At 43.0% G+C, this 22,232-nt stretch overlaps 1 protein-coding gene across 1 annotated transcript in view; it reads left to right on the forward strand.

Moving 5' to 3' along the window:
• RAB11B (RAB11B, member RAS oncogene family) overlaps positions 1-20,991 on the forward strand; it is a 41,355-nt gene extending 20,364 nt beyond the window's left edge. The window contains exons 3-5 of the mRNA XM_078670292.1: positions 5,342-5,535; positions 7,461-7,541; positions 20,098-20,991. Coding sequence (XP_078526418.1) covers positions 5,342-5,535; positions 7,461-7,541; positions 20,098-20,243 — 421 coding nt within the window. The 3' untranslated portion in view covers positions 20,244-20,991. The remainder of the gene's footprint in view (positions 1-5,341; positions 5,536-7,460; positions 7,542-20,097) is intronic.
• The last annotated feature ends 1,241 nt before the right edge of the window (positions 20,992-22,232 follow it).

Here is a 22,232-nt window from a genome sequence, read left to right on the forward strand (position 1 = left end):
CTTCTCAATCAGGTCTAATCAGTTACAATAGTAATACAACTATAGGGAGTCATAGTAACCTACAAAAGAATATATGATTCTAGGTTATCTTCAAAGTTCCTGTGCGTATTTCTCTTTTCAGTTCGACAGCCATAACTGACCAAACTTCAGCAGTGAATGTGCGAAAAAATACTGTCAGTCTTTGTGAGAAGTTGGCCTGATATATGATGCTCACTAGTTCTAGTGATCACCTTGTATCATGCCAAGCAACCCTTATGGTGCAGGTTGTAAAGTCAACCTTATAGACAAGCTATCCTAGGGGTAGCATGGACTAAGCAGTCTTAGGCTAAACTCTGTAAAGGCATGTGAAGCAAGCTGTTTTACCATACACAATCCCTTGAATACCAAATGAAAGGACACCACACAGATATATATTGAAAATATATATGGATTTATTACTACAATTATCCCTGATACTCTTTATGAGCACAGAAGCAAATGCGTTAAAACAAAACACAGTTTAAATACACAAAAGTTGCACAATATGGATGAGCCCTAGGGGCCACCTAAACCATATACTAAAATAGTGGTATAAGAACCACTATGGGGAAAGTGAAGAGGCCTAGGGCCTGGGGAATCGCTGGAGCTGTTCGGGACTAGCAGTGAAGAAGTCGGGAAAGGCCCGCGGGACTCGGGAGCAGTGCGGAAAGTGCACGCTTTACCAATGCAATGTCAATGGTGCGTAAAAAGTACAAAGTTAGTTATAAAGGAACCTTCCGAGTGACCTAGAAAGCTGAAACTTGAGACACAGACACTAGAGGTGTGTACCAGTGTGGGAACACCGGCGGAGCCGAGTTACCTCACCCACAGGAAGCGGGTGCATAGGGTCGAAGTAGTGTCGGGTTTCGTCACGCAGGTCGATGGTGCTTGGAGCTGAAGATGCTGCAGGCGGCTCGATGTGAAGAGTTCCGGTGGATCCAAGGGTGGATCTGAAGAGGTGAAGACCTGAAAGCAGAGGGGACAATGTTCAAAGTCACTAGCCAGTGACTACCGTGGAACGAGTGGAACCAGGCGATGTCGGGTGCAAACAGGCGTCGAGGTGTAGCTTCTCTCTGCAGCCACATGGACACGAGGGGTCGAAGACGTCCAGGAGTCGGTCACGAGCTGTCCCGCGCAGGCTTCTCGCTGTTGGCGGTGTCGGCGACTTGATAGAAGCAAACAGGCCTTGGCTAATGCAAGCCACACAGGAATCTAAAAAGGCTTGTTACTCGGACCAGCAAGGTCTGAGCAGGGGCTCCTTTTTACAGGAGCAAGGGCAAGTCTGGAGCAACCAGACCCGCAGTGAAAGTTGTAGGTTTCGTCGCCAAGATGGCCGCTAGCCACGTGGCAAGTGGCCGGGATGGCGCGTCGAGTGGCACGATGCAAAAGGGCCCCACGCAGATCGTGGAGATGCTGGGGGGCTGATCTTCGGTGCAAGGGCTGCTCGAGGTTGGGGCTTCTCAAACCCCAAAGCACAGCATCGAGGGTGCCTCTGATGCTGCGCAGTCAGCGTCTCGGGGGTCTTCCAAGATGTCCGGTCCCACGTCTCTCGGTGCCTCCACGGGTCCCTTCTTTGCAGGGACTGTGGATCGGGCTGTGAGAAGTCTGGGAGTCTGGGTCTTGTCAGGCTCTGGGCTCGGGCTCCGGCGGCAGGCGGCGGCAAAGCAGACGTCGAGTTGCTGGTTGGTGCCTGTGTTCACAGGGTGGTCACTCCTTGGCCACAAGGGAGATTCTCTTCCGTCTTCTGTGCAGCAGAATGTCGAAGTCCAGTCTTCTTCTTTATTTCAAGTTGATTCAGGATGATCTGAAGTCTCAGGACACAGCTCCCACTCTTATTCGAATCTGGGGGGCCGGATCACCTACTAGGTCCCTCCTCTGGGTGGAACCAGGAAGGGGGGTGGTTACACCCCCTTTCCTTTGTCCAGTTTCACGCCAGGACTGGGGCTGGAAAGCCCCAGCACCGGTTTGAACTGGCCTATGCACAGGGACACCTTGTGTGCCCCAGGCATGTCTGATTCTATTCAGCCCTGTCCTACCCAATACACAAAATCCTGTCTGGGGTGGTGCTAGCACCTCCCCAGGCAGGAAACCCTTTGTCCAAGCTGCCCTCGCTGGAAGGACTCCTAGCAGCAGGAGGTCAGACTTGTGTCTGTGGTGGCAGCATCCATTTTGTGATGCTAAGGCTCTGTTTAACTTTAACCGGGGTTCAGGCTAGGTACATGTCGTATCCCTCTAGAAGGGTGGAATGCTACCCCCGTCGCCAGAACTGGCGAGGGGATAGTATTCCAATTCGTATGACACCTTACTCGACATGTTTTGATAAAGCCAAACCCAAGATAGCATTTAACCGCGAGGATTATAATGCACTTGGTATGGCAATATCATGGAACAGCTAAAGGACATGGTTCCGAAAGCTGCAGACAGGCTTAGCTCATGCCAGAGCACCATCTCACATATTTCCAAGCACTCTGCCTCCAGGATTGATGAGGCCTTCCATAGGAGTGACTGATAGGAACATATGTGTCCATTTTAGGTTAGGTATAGGCATACTACACCTAAGTAAGGGGTGGTTACACCGACTTACCCCAGCTGAGTGATCAGCCAGTTGTGTCAAATATGGAGGCCAGGCCAGGGGTGGCATAATACATGCTGCAGCCCCTGGTAGGCCTTGGAAGCACCTATGCCCTGGGTACCTGGGTACACTGTTACAGGGGCCAATAAGGTGAACCAGTTCCAATTGTGTATGTACCTAAGGTACATGGAGTCCATTTTAAGGAGAGAGCAATTAGCCTGGGGCCCTGAATAGCAGGATCCCAGGCCAACTATGTCAAAAACCAGCTAAACACCAGGCAAAAAGTTTGGGGGTAACCATAGTCAGATATCCACCTTCCTACAGTCTTCAACAATATTTACCCAGAGGATAAACTGCTTTAGGGGTGCCATTGACAACCGGGTGCAGAGATCTACACTTTATGGTGACCGTGCAGTGATCTATACTTTGTGTTGACCTTGCAGAGATCTACACTTTGTGGTGACCTTGATTTGGATATTGATACCTGGAGCCATCATCATTGCTACTGACTCTGAGAGCCATCGCAAGCACTCACGCTGCGTCTGAGGAACAGCCAGAAGATGGCATATGAAAGGGAACCGCCCAAACAAGTTCTAAACATTAGAGAGTGGATCCACGTCTCTAGTCTGTAAAATTTGCAGAACTGGGATACCAACCACTCCACTCTGTTCCAGCTCCTAGTTCTTGATGACCAAGGAAGGAAGTTCACTAAAGAGTATTCAAAGAACTTTGAGGTTGCTGCTCCGTTTTCACTGCGCAGGCGGCAAGCTACCGGCACTTTTAAGAGGGGTGATAGATCCCTTTGCAGGAGAGTGCAGTGAGTGACTGCCCCCGCCTTCAAGGGGATGTTTAGGGGGGATCAGTAGGACCCTCTTTACTACCTCCAGAAAGCTGCCATAAGGGGGCGCAATGACAGTGCGCCGCCTTTTAGGTGGCACACTGTCAGCGCACCTCATGGCATCTTCTTTACCTTTGTGCCCGTGTCTATAATACAGCATGGGTGCAGAGGCAAGTAAATTCCCTCAATTGCATGGGGCCATGCCCCCATGCCAATGAGGAAACTCCGTCTGATGATTGCGCTGGAGTGATATGTGCGCCAGCACTATCTACTCAGAAGTGGCCGCAGACTTCTGTAATACCCAAGTGCCCCGGGAGAGCGCAAAGCAGGAGCAAATGTCCGTTGTGCCCCGACACATTTTGTGTAATGTGGCCCCTGGTCCTCAAACCCAGACCTGGACAATGCTGCCGCTGTGCCCCTCCTCCAAAGAAGGGACCCATCTTGCGGCTGTCGTACAGCCTGAACAGCAGCACAAGTAAGATTAGGTAAATGCAATGCTTGGACTCCATACAGGGACACACAGACTCATGCCGACAAGACCGCTGCAACACATTCAACTTTCTACCAAGACTTGAAAAAAGAAATTGAAACTACTTTTTTCCTTCCTATGATACTACTTTGAGTTATCTGCACGTGCCAAATTCTTGCTTACTTCATATACTGTTGGGAACTTCAGAGACCGAATCATAGTGGAAAGGAGAGGGATGCTAGGATGAAGGGCAATATAGCACTTCACTGTTGGATGCAACTGATTACAATCGCATTTTAAGCCTTCATAGTTTTGTGTAGTATTTAGTTTTGCTGTGTGGTTAAAGTACTTTCTTTTTCCATAAAAGGTAAGCATTGGGCAGGGCATTACGTTATTGTGTCTGTGGGTTGGCTGTTGAGTTCTGAGGGTTACCACCCATACTACATCTGTGAAAAGTCTTCAACTGTTTGCCTTTACCACATACTCCTTTACCATGTCTGTCACCCGAGGCTGCTTTCCGTCGACTACTGTGAAGCCAAATTTGAACATGCATATCTCAGGGAAACTTATAACTTGAATTTTCAAAATGCTATTTTTTTCATCAAAAATGTCATTCCCCATCCTCGCGTATTTGCAAGGCTGAGGAGCGGCAGGTTCTACTAGTACTGTTATGAAATGCAGCATAGCCTGGGAAAGGTTTCCGTCTCGGTTTTGAACCAACAAGTTTATTCTTGGTTGCAAACACCACTGATAAACACAGATATTGTGTGTTTATTTAAGTGTAGTCTAAGGTCCAAGTTCCCAGTGTCCTAAAATAGCTACAGTAAGTCACATACATAAATAGTGGTCCTTTTGATACTTTGTGACAGATCTAACCAAGTTTCTTTCATGGGACATGTCACCACATGCGAAATATGTGTGGAAGCTACTCTTGACTACCCCCAGGCTGTAACTCTGTTTCACAGTGCATTACTAGGCTATTACTGATTTGCTATTCCATCAGGCTGTTTCTTGTTTCTACCCATGTGTGCATCTTTGCTATCTATGTCAAGCATTTTAATTGGGAATCATTCACTCATACTAGTTGTTTCTGGTATCCTTCCCATTGTAAAACCTGCCTACCATGCCCAACTCTTTCCATATCTCTGTTTTACCATTCATGGTACAGATGTGACATTGATGATGTTGAAAGTGATATATTCGTGTATGGGTGTCCACCAAATCCCATTTCCCTGTCTCAAGTGTTTTTGTGGCTTATGTTTGTTCTTTAATTGTCCGTCTTGGTGGACCTGTTTCTTTAAGTTATGGAATGTGAATTAGTCTTTTGTTCATACACCGTTTACGCTTCAGGTCTTTTTCGAGTGTTGTGAATAAATATTGTGATCTGTTGAGGCACTCTGAATTACCTGTAGTCCTAATAGTAAAATCTGAATTGTAATTCCAGGTATTACCGTGGTGCAGTTGGAGCTCTGCTGGTTTACGACATAGCCAAACACCTAACTTACGAGAATGTTGAACGTTGGTTAAAGGAACTTCGCGATCACGCGGACAATAACATTGTTATCATGCTGGTGGGAAACAAAAGTGACCTGCGTCATTTGAGAGCTGTACCTACCGATGAGGCCCGGGCTTTTGCAGGTTTGAAGAACAGTTCTTTCTAACCAGATTCATGAAGTGACTATGAAATTGGGTATATCTGCCTTCCTTCCTAATTGGAGGTCAGATTTTCTTGTGGGAGTACTGGTCAGTGGGCTTGTATGAATATCTTTGGACTAATTGGAACACTGAGATTCCTTGTACATAGCCATTTTACAAGTGCAGATGTAAAGTTAACTTTTAAACAAACAGCAAAGCCTACTCTGAATGAAAATTACTTAATTTGTGTCCATGATAATAATACATATATGAAAGAATAATTCAATTTCTCTTGCACCAAGGTAAACATGGTAAATTAAGTACCAGCATTCTTCTCCCTTGTAGTAGGCATTGGTGAGAAAGTAAAGGGCCTGTTTGTAACAAAAATGTGTGTACGTATGGTTTGTACGGCTTGCATGTGTCAAAGCATTTTTTGCTTATGCAATTAGTACAATAGGAGTATATTTTCTGGTGTATGGAATTCTTAGATTTTTGGCATGATCCATGTACACTTGGAACCCAAATTCAAAAGTTGGAAATTAAGCCACCACTCTACATCTCTCACCTGTCTGTTTACTCCAGTTCCCTCTTCTCTCCTTCATTTTCTTTATTTATTCAATTCTTCCATACTTTCTCCATTCTTCCTCTTCTTCAGCATATCTCCTTCCTATTGTCATTCATCCCTATCAAATATTTGCCTTCCTTTATTCCTTTTACCCCTCCCTTTTACACATCCGCCCCACTTTACACCCTTGTGAGGCCACATTACTTTTCTCTCCTCCCACTTCTTAGTTCCTTACTTAATTCATGTATCTCTTCCCAGCTAGCTTAAGATCTAGTTCTTCCCGAGTTAGCACGTTTGAGGAGTCCACTCTTCACATAGAGTTGGCCAGCCAGGGAGTATCTTTGAAGCAGAGGAGTCCTGAGAAACGAAGTGCCAGCTGAACTCATGCTTGTCATGAGCAGGCCTCCTGCAGGTGTCTGTCCACCTGACATTTTGTGCGAAATTAAAAAGTGCTTGTCTTGTTTTGTGGGTACAGTGCTGCTGTTGTGTTGAAGTGAACCGGACAGGTTTTTCATGGTGCTCAACCAGAGAGGATGACTCTTTGGTGAGCAGTGTCTCGAAGTGCCCACACTACTACCCCCATGTTCCTGGTGAGCAAAATCATGCCGAAACAATGGAGGAGGAAAGCCTCCTTAGCTTGGTCGTGCTCAAAGGCATTGTTTGCTGACTAGGTGGTTACTCCCGGTGAACAATCGGGGGAAAAAGAGGAATGAGTGCGACAAATGGCCTCCATAGCAAAAGATAGGTTTTAATCCCCAGTATGTCGCCACCCTCTAGAGGAATCTGTCATTACCAGGGCCCCCAGTTAGCACCAATGGAGGGAGGAATGATAAGGGTTCATTGCAATGAATCATCTGCAAAGAGACTAGAATGAGAGCGGCCTATTTCTAGGATGTAACGGAGGCAAAAATTTGGCATCCAGATAGGCAGTAGCAGTTGAGCTGTAAAGCAAAAGAGTCGATGGAGCAGGTGACTGTCCAGTTCCCAGAGGAACTGAACCTTAAAGGAAATTTGTACCCCTTGCTTTACACTTGACTACTATAGGCAGCTGAGCTGTAACAGTTCGGCTAGTTCCATGGGGAATTAGAGCCATGCTTCCAGAAGATAGTTTGCTGGACTGGGTTGAGATTATGCAGAAAACACATTGTAGTCCAAATAAAACACAGCTTCAGGCTAATTGATTAACAATTTAAAATATTTCCCTGAGCTCTACTTTGATAAATCTATGATTCGCTCTGACCCTATTAAGAATTATGCTAGAGTTTCCATGTTTAGAACTGGAAGATAAGTATTTAAACCTGAGAGAGTTGGTGTGACTAGGTTTTTATCCAAATTGTGATTGTTTCTTTGTTCTCTACCACAGAAAAAAATAACTTGTCATTTATTGAAACCTCAGCGCTGGATTCAACCAACGTGGAAGAAGCCTTCAAAAACATTCTTACAGGTATAACTATTCTTTCATGAAATTTTAAACCTTACTTAAAAACTAAAAGAGATGCTCTTGCCTTGAGGTAGGGATACAGATGTTTTCAGTGGATTTTTAAGGAAAATTGTAACGATTTCAGATTTTTTTTACGTGAACTTTATTCATAAATGTCATACTTTTTCTCCCATAAGCATTTCTTCCATGCTGACTCTGTAATACATTTTGGCCATGCAGAAGGAACCCCAAGATTAAAGCTTGGAGAAGGAAAACTTTAGATCCTTTATGAATTGCTCTAAAAAGTTTGATTCAACAAATATTGTGGCTTCTTGGAGAAATAGTTAACGGAGAGACTTGTATGTCCTCCAGCAAGAATAAAAATTTACTGTTTGCCAGTATAGTGATCTAGCCCAGAAGGATACAACATTTGAAACATTGATTATCCGGTAGAATTTTGCCAATTTAAGGACCGTATGTTTGCCATATGGTGAACCCAGGACTACAGTGAGCTCTGGGTCCAAAAGGGTTTTGTGTCCCTCAGAGAGACTAGTGAAAGATCGAACAGATCAACAAGCAAGGCTAGTGGTATTCCCTCTGATCGGTGACCAGAGAATCCTGAAAACAGGTGCCACTCAAAAGGAAATCCTGTGTTAAGGAAAAGAATGCCAAAATCGCCTCACGCCTCCAAATCACAACCAAGATAAACAGGCTTGCTACTGAACCTGAAGTCCTTGGTCAGGCCTAAATCCGATGTTCACTTATGGTAGATTATCAGACTCTGAATATGGCATTTTTTTAATTTTTAGTAATGCACTTAACATGCGTACTTTCAAATATAAATACTTCAAACATTTCTTTACATTGGAAATGTCCTTAGGTGGATCTTTGGAAGATACTCAAGGGATGAGGAGATGTTTAGACCTTATATAAATGCGGAAATTGCAGCTTATGCTGTCAAAATACAGAAATCGTGTACGGTCACTTCTGCCACATTATAAGGGATTTTGAGGCAGAATAATTGCCACCTGTACTGCGCATGGGGTAATTCATAAGGTGAGGAATCCACAGGCAGATGTATCCATCATAAAGCTGCCTATTTACGCCAAGGCGAGCAAAGAAGGAATGAATCCTGCTTTAGATGTTGGAAAGGGTGAGTCTGGACAAGGACTCGCTTGTGGTATGTGATAATGGGCATTTAGTATGCAATTTTAAAACTTCTCTATGCTATTGTGCTTTTTCTTTCTTTGATACTTTGGTTTTATTATATTTATTGTGGGTGAATCCAAATCAGTACATTGATGAACTGTTTCTTCATTTGATGTATGAAGAAATCAAAACAAAGTATTGCTGCAAAGTGAAGTTGAAAAGTTTGAAGACAGTCATTGTTCACCCAGACGTTTTAAGTAGTGAGTGATCTATTTTGGAGAAGCTAAATTACTATCCTTGATGTGGACATGAAAAACGAATGTCCAATTCTTCCAATCATTGTGAGATTCACTTTTGACGTGTCGGTGAATAACAATATTTTTTTCTCTCATGCTTATCAGACTGCTGGCAGAGTTTCCTGCCTTTCAGCCCCGGTGAAACTATATCTGACCAGTGCCGTGCTGTCATCTTGACTGCATTCTTGCCATTTTTAGAGTTCCTTTATTTTACAGTCTCCATCATTTAGAAACTGAACGGTATGATCAAAATAATAGGTCTGGACTCTGCCTCACCCAGTTGTGAAAAGCCCTTTCTGTGTCAGGCAGTAGGTTGGAGAAGAAAATAAAAGTCAAACTGACTAGGTTTTAACGTATACAAGACCAACTGTGGCAGAATAAAAGGGTGGATTATTTTGTGTTAAACTGTTAAAGGGTCATTGGATAAAGCAGTCTGTGATTCACTAATTTGCCAGGCTGAAATATCCACCACCAAGGAAGCAACCTTAAAAGTCAACAGGGAAATATTACTAGAAGAATTGGGTTCACAGAGCATGTGTTCGTAAAATTATTTGAAGAAATGGGTTGAAGTTTTCTGGCTCTTATTTGATAGCGACCATGGCAAATTCTCTGAAATACAATAGTGAGTGTCTGGGACACTGCTATATTTGCTTTAAATGACAGGACAGGTGAATAATGAAACCAGTAAGAATCATTTAACTGCTTGATTTCTCTCTCAAGACCCCATAATACTGTTGATCATGCTACTATTTAGGTTGGAGCTGAAGGCACACTGCTTTAAAGATTGGCACTTCACAACTCATTAACAGTCCACTTCTGCTTTTACCTTACATCGTTTTTTTCCAAATCGCCTACTGACTGTATCTTTACCATTGACCGTGTACAATACTCCACTGCCTTTCAGCTACGTTTGCACTGTACAAATACCACATGAATATATACCTACTTTTATGAAGATTTAAAGTACATGTTTAGGCCAAAATGCATATCCTCTGTTGAGTCTTAACAAAAATTGATGTGGTTGCAAATGGACATTAGCTCTGTGCCCATTGAGTACCAGAAGACTGTTTGTCCCAATTTCAGAGATCAAAGGGTTTTAATTTTCCCATCTGGCAAAACTGATTGAACAGGCGCAGGCCTAGAACAGTGAGTAGACCACCATTGTGTTACTGAAAAGCAAAAAAACTTACTGTGTGCACTATTTGTTTCACCAGGGAGTGTCCCAGTGTTTGGCAATGACTTGATTAAAGCATCTCTAGCTCATCTGAGCCTTGTGTGCAAGCAGACCATTAAATACACACATAAACTGTGCATAAAAAAACCCAAAAAGACTATTAGTCAATGAATATGTTGAATGGAGTTAAAAAAAAAAATTTGACCAATATGATTGGAACATTATGGGAGTCTTGGTGAAACAAAGAAAAAAATGAAGTAGTCACGCATGGAGGATAAGAAGACCTACCTGTTAAAGGAAATTGAATCATAATTTAATGGTCTTGACAAATAAGAACGAAATTGATTGGCTATAGGTAACTCTTTGATGAAGTGCAATCCGACAGATCCAGAGATGCGCAGCATTTATTAATGGAAAATGTTAACTAATCTCACGGCTCTAGACAAAATGGATGATGCTGAAAAGTACAATTGACAATGAACTTAAGGTTCAAACACTTCCTGCCCATTTACCGCTTCACTATTGTCGCTGCAAATTTGTTTCCACCGCTGTTGATAATGGAATCTTTCTCTGGTCGTTCTGGAGTGTGAAATCTTTTTAATCTCTTCATTCCGCTGACTGATCATGTCCACTCCACTTTGACCTTTAGTTATACTAAGACTTTACAAAGGGTCTTGAAAGGTTCTCAGCTTGTAATTTTGGGTACATTATTGATCAGTTTTTCATTTGGTCTTTATTAAAAGATTGATATTATGGGTTTTAACCCGCCAGAATATAACATTTTGATTTCAAATTTCCATTACCTGTTAGTGTTTTTGACTTTGAAAAAGTAGGCTGTTGCTTATCATCACCTGTTGCCAAGTGGGCACAGTCTGAGCTAAGGGCCATATGTACAGCCTTTCAACTTGTAAAAAGAGGTTTGCAAATTTCACACCAAGTTTTTGTGACTCAAAATAGATTTTTGGAAACTGACCTAGATTCTGCTAATTCGCTTTGCAAAATTACCTTTTTAAGTTGGTCGCAGTCTTTTGAAAATTAACAAGGTTGGTCACAAATTGCAACTTATTCTGATTGGATGCCGTCACAGGGATAGTGGCCTGCTGCCGTCAAAAGACTACCACGTCTGTAATCACATTTGAATAAACCTTTTCTAAAAATCTGTCAATTTCCCTTAAAGGAAATGGGGCTACCTGTCTGAAAAAGTTTATTTAAAAAAAAAGTTTGTGAGTTGGCAGTGGTCCAGCAGACAACTGCAACTTAACTTCTTCTTTTTTCTTTTTTTTACATTTACAGTAGGTTACCACCTCCCGAGGAGCCACTAACATTTCAGTGGTTTGCAACCGAAAAAAAATATTAGTTCCAAACCATTGATTCGAGATTTGGAAGAGATGCCTTTCAAGATACTGATTAGTTATGCATTTGTAAACTCATTTCGCAATTTGTTAACTATTTACTGATCACAAAATTGGTTTCATATATACTAAAAAGCCATTTAGCTGTTGCAAACCCTATGATTAAGCGAACTGCAACATGTGTGACAGTTAGTGCCTTAGCACGACCCCAAGTGTTGCAGTTTGTGGGACTGGTACTACTACTAAATCTTTCGTATTTGTACTTGCTGCACAAATAAGACTTTAGTCCCATCATATATTGCGTAGGGGGGCTGATATCTGATGCTTGGTGCTGCTGCTGGCTGCTGGCTGCACAGTCAACTCAGATGCCTTTATATTTATGGGAATCCCTGGAGGAGGTTCATCTTTGGCAGATGACTTTAGTCACATGTCGGTCAGTCAGTCTTCGGACTATGAAAAATCCAGGCTTTTGCACTTTCTTCATCATGTATCTTCCCAGAGTCACTGTATCTCATCCCTTTAAATTACTTCAGGTGCGATCAAGTCTTAATTGCATAGAGTTTTCAACTGGAGAGCAAGCACCTTACTGTGGAACTTCTTCAGCCATATCAACTGCATAAATTGCATGGACTTGTCATGGGAAGCTCTGCTTTAAAAGTTATTGTATTTTGATTGTCTGCTACCAGTGTCATAGTTGACCCCTTCTTAACCTGAGGTACTTAAGGGTCGTTTAATTGGATGCAAGTAGGTTAAACTAAATAAGAGCTCACAGCTTGAATCCTTGAACTGTGGCCTTGTATGCCTAACTGTCATAGTGGTTCGTATACTCTTTCCCAAAACTCACATGTTTATCTTTTCTCTTGATACTTGGCATCTTTCCTGTTCTCTGGGTTCTCCTAAGCATAGTTTGAAGAATCTGTTTTCAGGAGATTTGTTACTGATTTGGTGTTCACTTTTTTAAGGGAAACATTTCTTTCCAAAAATGTTAGTCTCTGAATCAAAGATTTATAAACCATTCTCAGCAGAATTAAAAACTTGCTTCAAAAGCATCAAACACAGAGCTCCAATGTTTCACAGTCTTTTTATGTGGAGGGTTGGGCATCCCTACTCTACTCCTTGTGTTTGCTTTGTAATGACATTGAGGACATAGCTGCCAAGTTTTCAGATTGCATATGTGTGTGCGTATTTTAAGGTTTCAGTAGACTTATGGGGATGGATCGCTACAGCTACATCTAGAGCTGGGTCAAAAGTGTTTATTGTTTGCTGTTTGAAGCAATGCCAATGAGGACATAGCTGCCACATTTTCAGATTCCATGTCTGCCATTGTCAAGGTATCAGTGTACTTATGAGTGCTGTTCCACAACCAAATGTATACCACTGAGTCACACTTTCTTACAAGCAAACCAAAGCAATGAATTCTATGGGAAAAGAGAAGTATTGGAAATTACACAATTTTGAGCTAGAAGAAACTCTAAAAATAGATTGAAACTGCTTCAAATCCCCTTAGACAGTAGGTCATTAAACGAGACGTTGATAGGAAGTTGAGTGGCAGATCAGACTTCCTAAGGCATTGAGGTAAGGGTGAAGGCGGAAACACAGATTACATTGCGCAAGACTTTGCAACATCCATAGTTAAAAGGCTGACTAACTTCAGATGGTGCTCGTTTATATATAACCTTGTATATACCCACTACTGCATCATTTTTTTTTTCAACAATACTGCTGTCTGGTTGTCTTTGCACCCCTATGTTAGATATTTTCTCCAGTGCATGCACAGATCTGCTTTGTGATGTTTATGTACATCATAAGAGTGTACTGTTGTGTTTTTTTAACTTATTTTTCAAATTGTCAGTCAATGGGGTAAGAAACATCAGAACACCCTCCCCTCCCCCCCACCTACCTTGCGAGAAACTCCATGAATGCTAGTTCAGTGTGGAAACACCTAGTTTCAGAAATCAACAGTTGAGACAGGCTTCCCCTGCACCACATAATCTTGGTCCATGCTTTCCTTCCTTCAAAACTAGTTTGGCATTGTCTGAGCTGCAGGTGGGAGCTAAAATGCTTTTAGTAAAGAATGCAGTCACATAAAATCTTTACTGCATCCTCCGTGTTAGTGTCACCTTCCATGCACCTTGAGACACCCTGTGTACCACCATCCACACTAGGTCCCGAATGTTTTTTTTTCCTAACAGCCAAAAGTGGAGCATGTAGTGTGTGTGCCGAGTGGTGAATGGAAGCAGTTGTAGGGAGTCAGGGACTAAAAGTGCCCAAATCCTCAAAGGTTATGCATACGCTTACCATATTCTTTGCCTACCTTCCTTCCAAACTTGGAGAACCTTATTTGCCAGTCCATAATTTCCTGGAAAAGGTAGACCACATAGCTAGGAAAATGATTTCAGGTAAATGATTTGTCCCAGATGCATATTTGCAAGATGTTTTCAATGGGTGTATACAATTAATAAATCATAACTTCCTGTGATGGGTATATTCGCTTTTGAAAGCCACTAAAGCTACCTTTGTTCTTGTAGAATATGGTTGAATTCTTGGAGGGCGTTGGACTCCTCAAAGGATTTAGAGATACACAAGACTGTTTGTAGTGAAAATAGCTTTTATTGCATATTGTGAGTCAAATCATATCTTTATTAAGATATATTTTTTTTAAATCCATAACATCAATTTATAATAGAGTATGTTATGTTATGTTAATGGACATTTGTTGAGCGCACTGTCACCATGAGTTTCCTGGCGCTGATAGAGCACTGAGACTGTACAAGAGGGGTTTTATTGGGAGTGTGAGAAAAGCAGAGTTTTTAAAGATTTCCTAAATGATAAGAGGGAATGTGAGGTCTTGAGTGAGAGTGGAAAAGAATTCCATAATTTGGGAGCTAGATGAGAAAAGCTGCGGCCACCTAATTTGACAAGTTTAAACCGGGAAGTGACTAGAAGCTGAAGGTGAGTGGACCTCAGAGTACGGGAAGGGCAATAGGGGATGACCAAGGACTTCAGAAAACCAGGAGAGGGGCCAGTCAAGGCTTTAAAGACCAGGCAGCCGACCTTGAAGGCTATTCTTTCACTGACTGGGAGCCAATGAAGTTGATGTAATAAGGGTTTGGCCGACTGCCATCTAGGGATTTTGAATGCCAGTCTGGTAGCCTGGTTTTGAATGATCTGTAGCCTAGACAGCAGGGATTTGGAGAGGCCGAGGTACAAGGAATTGGAAAAATCCAGGCAGGACATCACCAATGCTATTAGAACTTGTAGCAGAGCTTCAGGGGTCAAGAGGTGGGCCACTTTCCGTATCATGTGTAGCTGGAACATACAGGAAGATGTTACGGCACTCACCTGGGCCTTAAGAGTGAGCTCAGAGTCAATAATGACACCAAGGCTCTTTACACAGCCAGCTGGAGAAGGAGACGGACCAAGCTCAGATGGCCAATACTGGGGGCCCCAGTGGAGAGCGCTTCTCCCAGGGAGGAGGAGCTCAGTTTTCCCAGGGTTGCGCTTTAATTGATTTTGGTTCATCCAGTGCTGGATGTGTATCATGACCGCCTTAAAGTTGGTGACGGCATCGGGGGAAGAGAGGGGAAATATAATTTGTAAGTCGTCAGCATAATTGAATACGGTGACGTCCCAGCTGCCCAGGGAGTGAATAAGAGGCTGAAGATACAAATTAAAAAGGAGTGGGGACAGAGAAGAACCCTGGGGGACCCCACAGGGAGATTGTGCACTGGTGGCGCTAAAGGGACCCAAACTAACTGCCTGGGATCTGCTCTCTAAGAAGGACTTAGGACAGGGCGAGCCCGCGGACTCCGGCGGCCTCGACACGGTGGAGTAAGATGTTATGATCCACCGTGTCGAATGCCGCCGACAAGTCCAATAGGACCAATGCCTGAGGGCGTCCTCTATCAGCATTACGTCTGAGGTTGTCCAACACGGCGAGGATCACCGCCTCTGTAGAATGGGCTGGTCTGAAGCCGGCCTGGTTCATTTCCAGGAAGTTGGACTCCTCGATGAATTGCGAGAGGCAGGTAGTCACATGTGCCTCCAAGATTTTAGACAGGTAAGGCAGGAGAGAGATGGGCCGGTAGTTGGCGAGGACCGCTGGGTCTGCGCCAGGTTTTTTTAACAAGGGCACCAGTACGGCCTCCTTGAAAGAGCTAGGGACTGTGCCAGAATTAAGGGAAGTGTTAAGTAGGGGTAAAATACAGTGCGGTAGAGTATGGCAAATGTCGCAGAGCACAGAAGGGGGACAACAGTCCTTAGGGGAGCCGGATTTCACCCGGGTAGCCAACTTGGCTAAAGAATCGGGATCGAGTGTTGGAAAACAAGTCAAAGTGAAAGTGTTGATGGAAGGGACTTCAGTGATAGCTGAAGAAGGGGAAAGAGGGATAGACTTTTTAATTGCCAAGATCTTGTCGATAAAGAAGGTGTTCAAGGCGTTACATGACTCTGCGGAGGGAGACAGATTCTGGAGTGTCCTGGTGTCCGATGTTAATTCACCAAGAACCTTGAAGATCTCTTTAGATTTATTGGGGGCTGTTGATATTCTCTCAGAGAAGAAAGCAGATTTAGTTGTAATAATGGCTTTTTTATATGCTTTACGTGCAAGCACGTACACCTCCCTGTCTGCGCTAGAATAAGTACGCCTCCACCTGCGCTCCAATTGGCGCAGCACGAGGTGTTGAGATTTCAGTGTTGAGTTGAACCATTTGTGGGATTTGCTATGGCGTGAGCGAGGGAAACGGGACAGGGGGGCGAATTGGTCGCTAGCAGTAGTAAGCCAATGGACAACATTGGCGTCCAGTGTATTGACGCTAAGGGCATTACTAATTGGGGGCTGAGTCTCCGCAAGAAAGGAGAGAAAGGCAGAGGAATCAAGCGCGTTCCATTTCCGGGCGATCCCACCCTCCAAAGGAGGTGGCTTAACCAGGCCCTTTACAGAGATAGAGGACTCGATCAGCGAATGGTCAGACCAGACGCAGGGGGAAATACTCGGACGGGAGAGCAAAACCCCCTGCGTCCAGATATGATCCAGAATGTGGCCCCCGATGTGAGTGGGGGTAGTGACGTGCTGGGTCAGGTTTAAGCTGAGGAGTGCCTCAAACAGTTCAGTGGCGTGGGGGCCGGCATCAGTGTGGTTAAACCAGTAATTGAAATCGCCAAACATGGCGATACGGGCGGAAGAGGTCATCAGGGCGGCGAGCTGTTCACTAAGGGCAGCAGGAAACAGGGGCATAGGGGTGGGGGGGCGGTATAGAACGATAAGGGTCAGGGCACCAGCTTCCGTTGCTAGGTTAATGACAAGATTCTCGACCTCAGGGAGGCATAACGAAGAAGACGCAATAAGTGACAGATCTTTACGTATGATTGCCGCCACCCCCCCGCCACGACGGGCTGTAGGCCGGTTGGCGTTCAACATATAGTAGTTAGGAGGTAGGGCAGCCAAGATGTCGGGGAGGGAGAGGTCGGACAGCCAGGTCTCGGTAAGCAGCAGGACCTCAGGGTTCTCAGCTGTCAACAGGAGAAAAATATCGACATGATGTTGGGGGAGGGAACGTGTGTTAAGATATAGTATACGAATCTGGGTCTCGGACGAGATGGGGGCCGACAAGGATTTTTGGGTGAGCTTAGGACAAGGTGTGTCAGCCGAAATGCCAAGAGATACAAGGTGGTCCCAGGTTGTAGATGAAAGGGCGCAGGGGGGGTACTGTAGACCTCTAAGTGAGGCAGGAGAATAAGTAATGGAAAGGGCAGCGCCCCGAGGCCCTAGGCCCGTCTGGTCGCGGACGGGCGCAGACGGGCTTGCCTTAGGCGCGCCCGCTGCGCTTCCGGGGGAGGCACATTTCTCTAGGGCGAGGGGGCGTGGCCTAAGGGTGGTGGGCGTGGCCACAGTGCTTCCAGTCCGTGATGTCAGCCCTGGAGAGATTCCCCAATCAGCGCTAAGGTCTGTTTTGCTGAGGGTGCACTGGGCGAATGGCAAGGTGAGCTTGTAGCTAGTTTAAAAAACACAGTATCACACAATAGATTAAAAGTCTTAAAAACTCTACAGTCACCACAAAAAGTCTCCCGGCTTTCCACCTCAGGAGCTTACCAGTACTCTAGCCGCGCTCGCAGATCAGCGCGCCTAAATACCGAGTGAAGGGGGCGTGGCCTAAGGGTGGTGGGCGTGGCCACAGTGCTTCCAGTCCGTGATGTCAGCCCTGGAGAGATTCCCCAATCAGCGCTAAGGTCTGTTTTGCTGAGGGTGCACTGGGCGAATGGCAAGGTGCACGTGCAAGGAGTATGTAGTTTTGAATATATGATACTCTGAAAGAATAATTTAAAAAATGTTTACCAGTTGAGTAAATGTCTCTTTTCAAATACAATTTCAAGGCATTGAAAGTAACATGATTTTGGGGCGTTTTATCACCCAAGAAGGCAAGTGCGCTTTTTGTTCCGAACATAAAATATTTGTTACGCACTTTCTTTTTATGGAAAATAAGGTGGAGCTCTTTAGAGTTGACTGAAACCAGAGAAGCTAGCATCCAAGTCAGTAAGTAATGTTCCAAAAAACAGCATTTTAAAAAATGTTGTATAAATGCTCACATGACATAAGATCCCGTTGCAGTGTTGAATCGCAGACAACGGGATTTAAATAACTGAAGCCCAGTAAACAAAGGTCAGATTCACCGAAGATCAGTGCCTATGGGAATCTGTAGAGATCTCGGTCACCTGGGTAGTCCATAAACCGTATTGGGTCTTTTAAGGATGCTTGCAATAGTGGATTTATTAGGAGAACTGCAACAAAACATGAGTCATAATTGCGGTGAGCTTAGTTTTTTAAGTAACCTTGAAGAAGAAGGGAGGGTGAATAATTGGCCCCACAGCTAAACTAAGAGATATTGAACCTGTGCTTGGACTAAAGACTTGGTCAAAGATGAAGTTCACAAAACAAATTTGAGCAAGATCCATGAAGCCACATTTTTGCCTTTCACAAGTTCTTGAACTTTTGAAGTGCATGATGGATCAGTGCAGTGGGAGAAAAGGCATTTATGCAAGTGTCTGATTTATTTCTACAACTTGTAAATTCTGTAATATTACCACATCCTCCCCTATTCGCACTGGCTACAGGTTGAGGTGACACACTAATTTGAACTGGACTGCCCCTGACTGTGCTACCTTACCGTACCAACTTATTCATCTTATCAGACGGATAAAGGGCCAGATGTAGGTTAATTCAATTTTGCGAGTCCTTAATAGCGATTTTTACCGAATCGATTTTAAGGACTCACAAAATTGAATGTAGGTAGGAATCGCAAAAATATTTGCGATTCCTTAATATTCCTTAATTGCTAATCGCAAATTGAGATTCGCAATCAAGGAATACCATCCCATTCATTCCTAGGGGCCAAGAGGCCCAAAGGAATGAATAGGATTTGCGCCCGCAATTTGCGAGTACCCAATAGGTATTCACAAATTGCGGGTGCAAGGGTTCCAGAGGGACATCCTGTTGCACCCCTGAAATGTGCATGTGTACACATGTGGCGCACATACAGGTCCTAAGGGCATAAATGTGTGCCACATGGCACTTACAAAAAAGTGTTTTTTTTAAGGGAAATCACTAATTACCACCAACTTGAAGTTGGTGGTAATTAGCGATTCCTTAAGGCTAAAGTGCACTTTCTTTTGTGCTACTTACATTGCATTTAAGGAATTGCAATTTGCGATTCCTGAAAAGCAATCGCAAAATGGGGAATCACAATTTTTGCGATTCCTTATTTAGCAAGTAGGTTTAATCTTGCCTACATTGCTGAAAGCCAAATTGCGATCGCAAATGCTGAAATTCTGCGAATTTCGGGGTTTGCGATCGCTATTTGGCTTCCTACATCTGACTCAAAGAGTATAGAGAGGAGGGTACACGATACCCCTTAAAATCCCTAGTTAAGTATTCCTTCTTCTTCGCAGTGGCAACCTCTTTTTGGACCTCACTGACCGCAAAGTTAGGGTCCAATCCTCAGTGATATTCTTCAGACGACAATAGATATTTCAACTATTCTGACTGTGTCTAAAAAGATTATCTAACATATATTTCCTGGGGTTTTCTATCCCACTCCAACATTTGTTGTTTTCCTTCATCTTGATGTATCGGTAGTTGAATTAGAAAGCACCTTTATATTTATTATAATATAAAGCACCAATTTAGAGTTGGAGAGCTAAATAAACTGTAAAATAAATTGCCTGATTTTCACATATGCCAATGTGGTCTAGTTCTGAACTTGTACGATCTGTTGCTAGGTGTTGCTACAGCGTACTATGGTAAACCCAAATTATAAGGATCGCATATTAAAATGTCGAAGTAGCTTGATCTATGCTTAACTGCTGTTAATCAGTGACTTTTACTATATTCTACTGCTTTTACCTGTTTTATTAACTGAGTTTGTTGGCTTCTACATAGGCAAACTTAATGTTCATCGTAAAACCTGTGCATGAAATTTAGGGCCCATGGTCGCAATGCGAACATCCGCGAAGAATCTTCACTTTTTTATTCCGAGTTGATACTAAGAACTGAAAATATGTATAATTTTTTTTAATGGTATATATACACGTACAAATATTTGTTTTTGTTTCAGAAATTTATCGCATAGTATCGCAGAAACAAATAGCAGACCGATCTGCACATGACGAATCCCCAGGCAACAATGTGGTTGACATCAGTGTGCCGCCAACAACTGACGGACAAAAATCCAACAAACTCCAGTGCTGCCAGAACCTGTGACCTCTTGTACAGTACACTCTGTGTGTGCTCCTCCTCGCTTCCACATGCACTTCAACTAGAACCATGTGTTTGCTTCATTCAAGTGCACCCTGTAACGCAGTGACTCCTCACTCACCTGCCCTTCCTCTTTGTCTTTCGTTTTAGGATCGGTATCCTGTACATTGTAAAAACTCCCTTTCAATGTGATGATGTTTGGGCTTGAAATGTTGGCACTGACCTGATACGTGTTTGGGGGGTTTAGACGGATCAAAGTGTTGAAACATCTGCGGCCGGATATTACATTGCTGCTCTCTCTTCAGATGTTGGTCTTTTGTGGAAAGTGAATGAAGACATGATTATTAACACAAGAAAAAAGGTTTTGTTGTTTTTTTCTGATAGTAAGAATTTTACTTAATAATAATGTTTTAATAATCACAGTGCATAATGTTTTGTGTATAAAAATGGAGGGTAAAATATGCTACTCTACCAAATTAAAGTTATATATAACAAACAACTCAGTAATGCACATCATTTTCAGTGGATGCACATGTGATCCCTGGTCTCTTTTCTTGGACTAAAGGCATTTTTATTCAGTTTTTGTCCGCCTGCAGTATTACGTTTTGACTGAGGAGTATATTGTGCCATTATTTAGGTGGAGCATGGAACACTATACAATTTATGCCTAGCATCCATCCATTTATGTGTACTAATGCATACTATACTTTGAAGTATGACTTTGCTTAAATACGATTTATATCCTTGAACTATGGCTTGGCGTCCGTGTTTATGTACTTTTGTCTGTCTGTGAAGTACATTCTGATGGTTTCTGAACAGGAAGTGTGAATATACGTATTTTCACAACTTTTTATTTAATTTTTGCAATGCCTATGTTTTGCAGTCAATATTTAGATTGCACACCTCGTACCTCCTTAGTCTCTTCCGCAGTATCTATTTTCTTCATTTAAATATGCGAGTTCATGAAGCAATATTGTGTTATTGATACATTTGGGTAATATGTACACGAGTACATTATGTGTGATGAAACCAAATAGCACAAATTTGGGTTTAATTGTTTTACCTATGAGCTGAATGTACTCCACCTTTGACCATGGGTGCCATTGCTCAATTTTGATTTGCTAAAATATGTAGACAGCTGGAGGCATGCAAATGTGCAACGCTGTGCGGGTCTTGAATTTAACAGACCACTTTAAAACATCTGTATGAAAAACTAACACCAACAAATAAATCAAAATAATGTGAAATTGTTCTTATACAAAGATTGTACCCTAGTTTAATACCCCAACCCTCCATCAGGAGTGAAAGTTGACTAGAATCACATTTTTGATGTGATGTTAGCCCCAAGTGACCTGTGGGCAAGTTCTAAACAGACTTTTCAAAGTGGGAATAATCTGCTTCCATTTGGATACCCATGTCATGGGGGTGATTTTTTTTTTAATGTGTGTTTTTTAACTTGGATGGGGAATATGACAGTGTAACTGTACCAGTCACCTTATCAGATATATTTCTTTAACCAGTTGAAAGAAGTAGCCTGACAATTTACCTTTTTTCCTCACAATGCATTTCAGCTGAAATTGTTCTACCTATACATTATATGGTGGAACTAATAGGGGAAGTTCCTCTTTCTCTACAAAAATGAGTCATAATGTACTTTGGCCAAAGAATTTTTGTCAATGAGCCATTTCTTGTTCAGCACAAGAATGCTACTTTTGTTCTCCTTTGAGGAAAAAAATTAAATCCCTGCTTCCAAGAGCACGGAAATTGTAGAATGTTTTATTTAACATATTGTTAATTTCTAAAGATTCCTCTCCTAGCTTGCTTCTTCTTGGACAGGTTTTTGGCAGGAAAAGAGAATGGGTCAAAACAAGGATGAATGTGTTTCATTGGACAGCTTTATTCCATTAAGTAAACAACCTTAAAATCTTTCCAGAACAGCCAATCTTTAGGCATAAAAGTAAACTCACACTGACTCAAATGGTTCCTAATTGAAAA

This window comes from Lissotriton helveticus, chromosome 12, assembly GCF_964261635.1.
Source record: "Lissotriton helveticus chromosome 12, aLisHel1.1, whole genome shotgun sequence".
In the NCBI taxonomy this organism is placed as follows: Eukaryota; Metazoa; Chordata; class Amphibia; order Caudata; family Salamandridae; genus Lissotriton; species Lissotriton helveticus.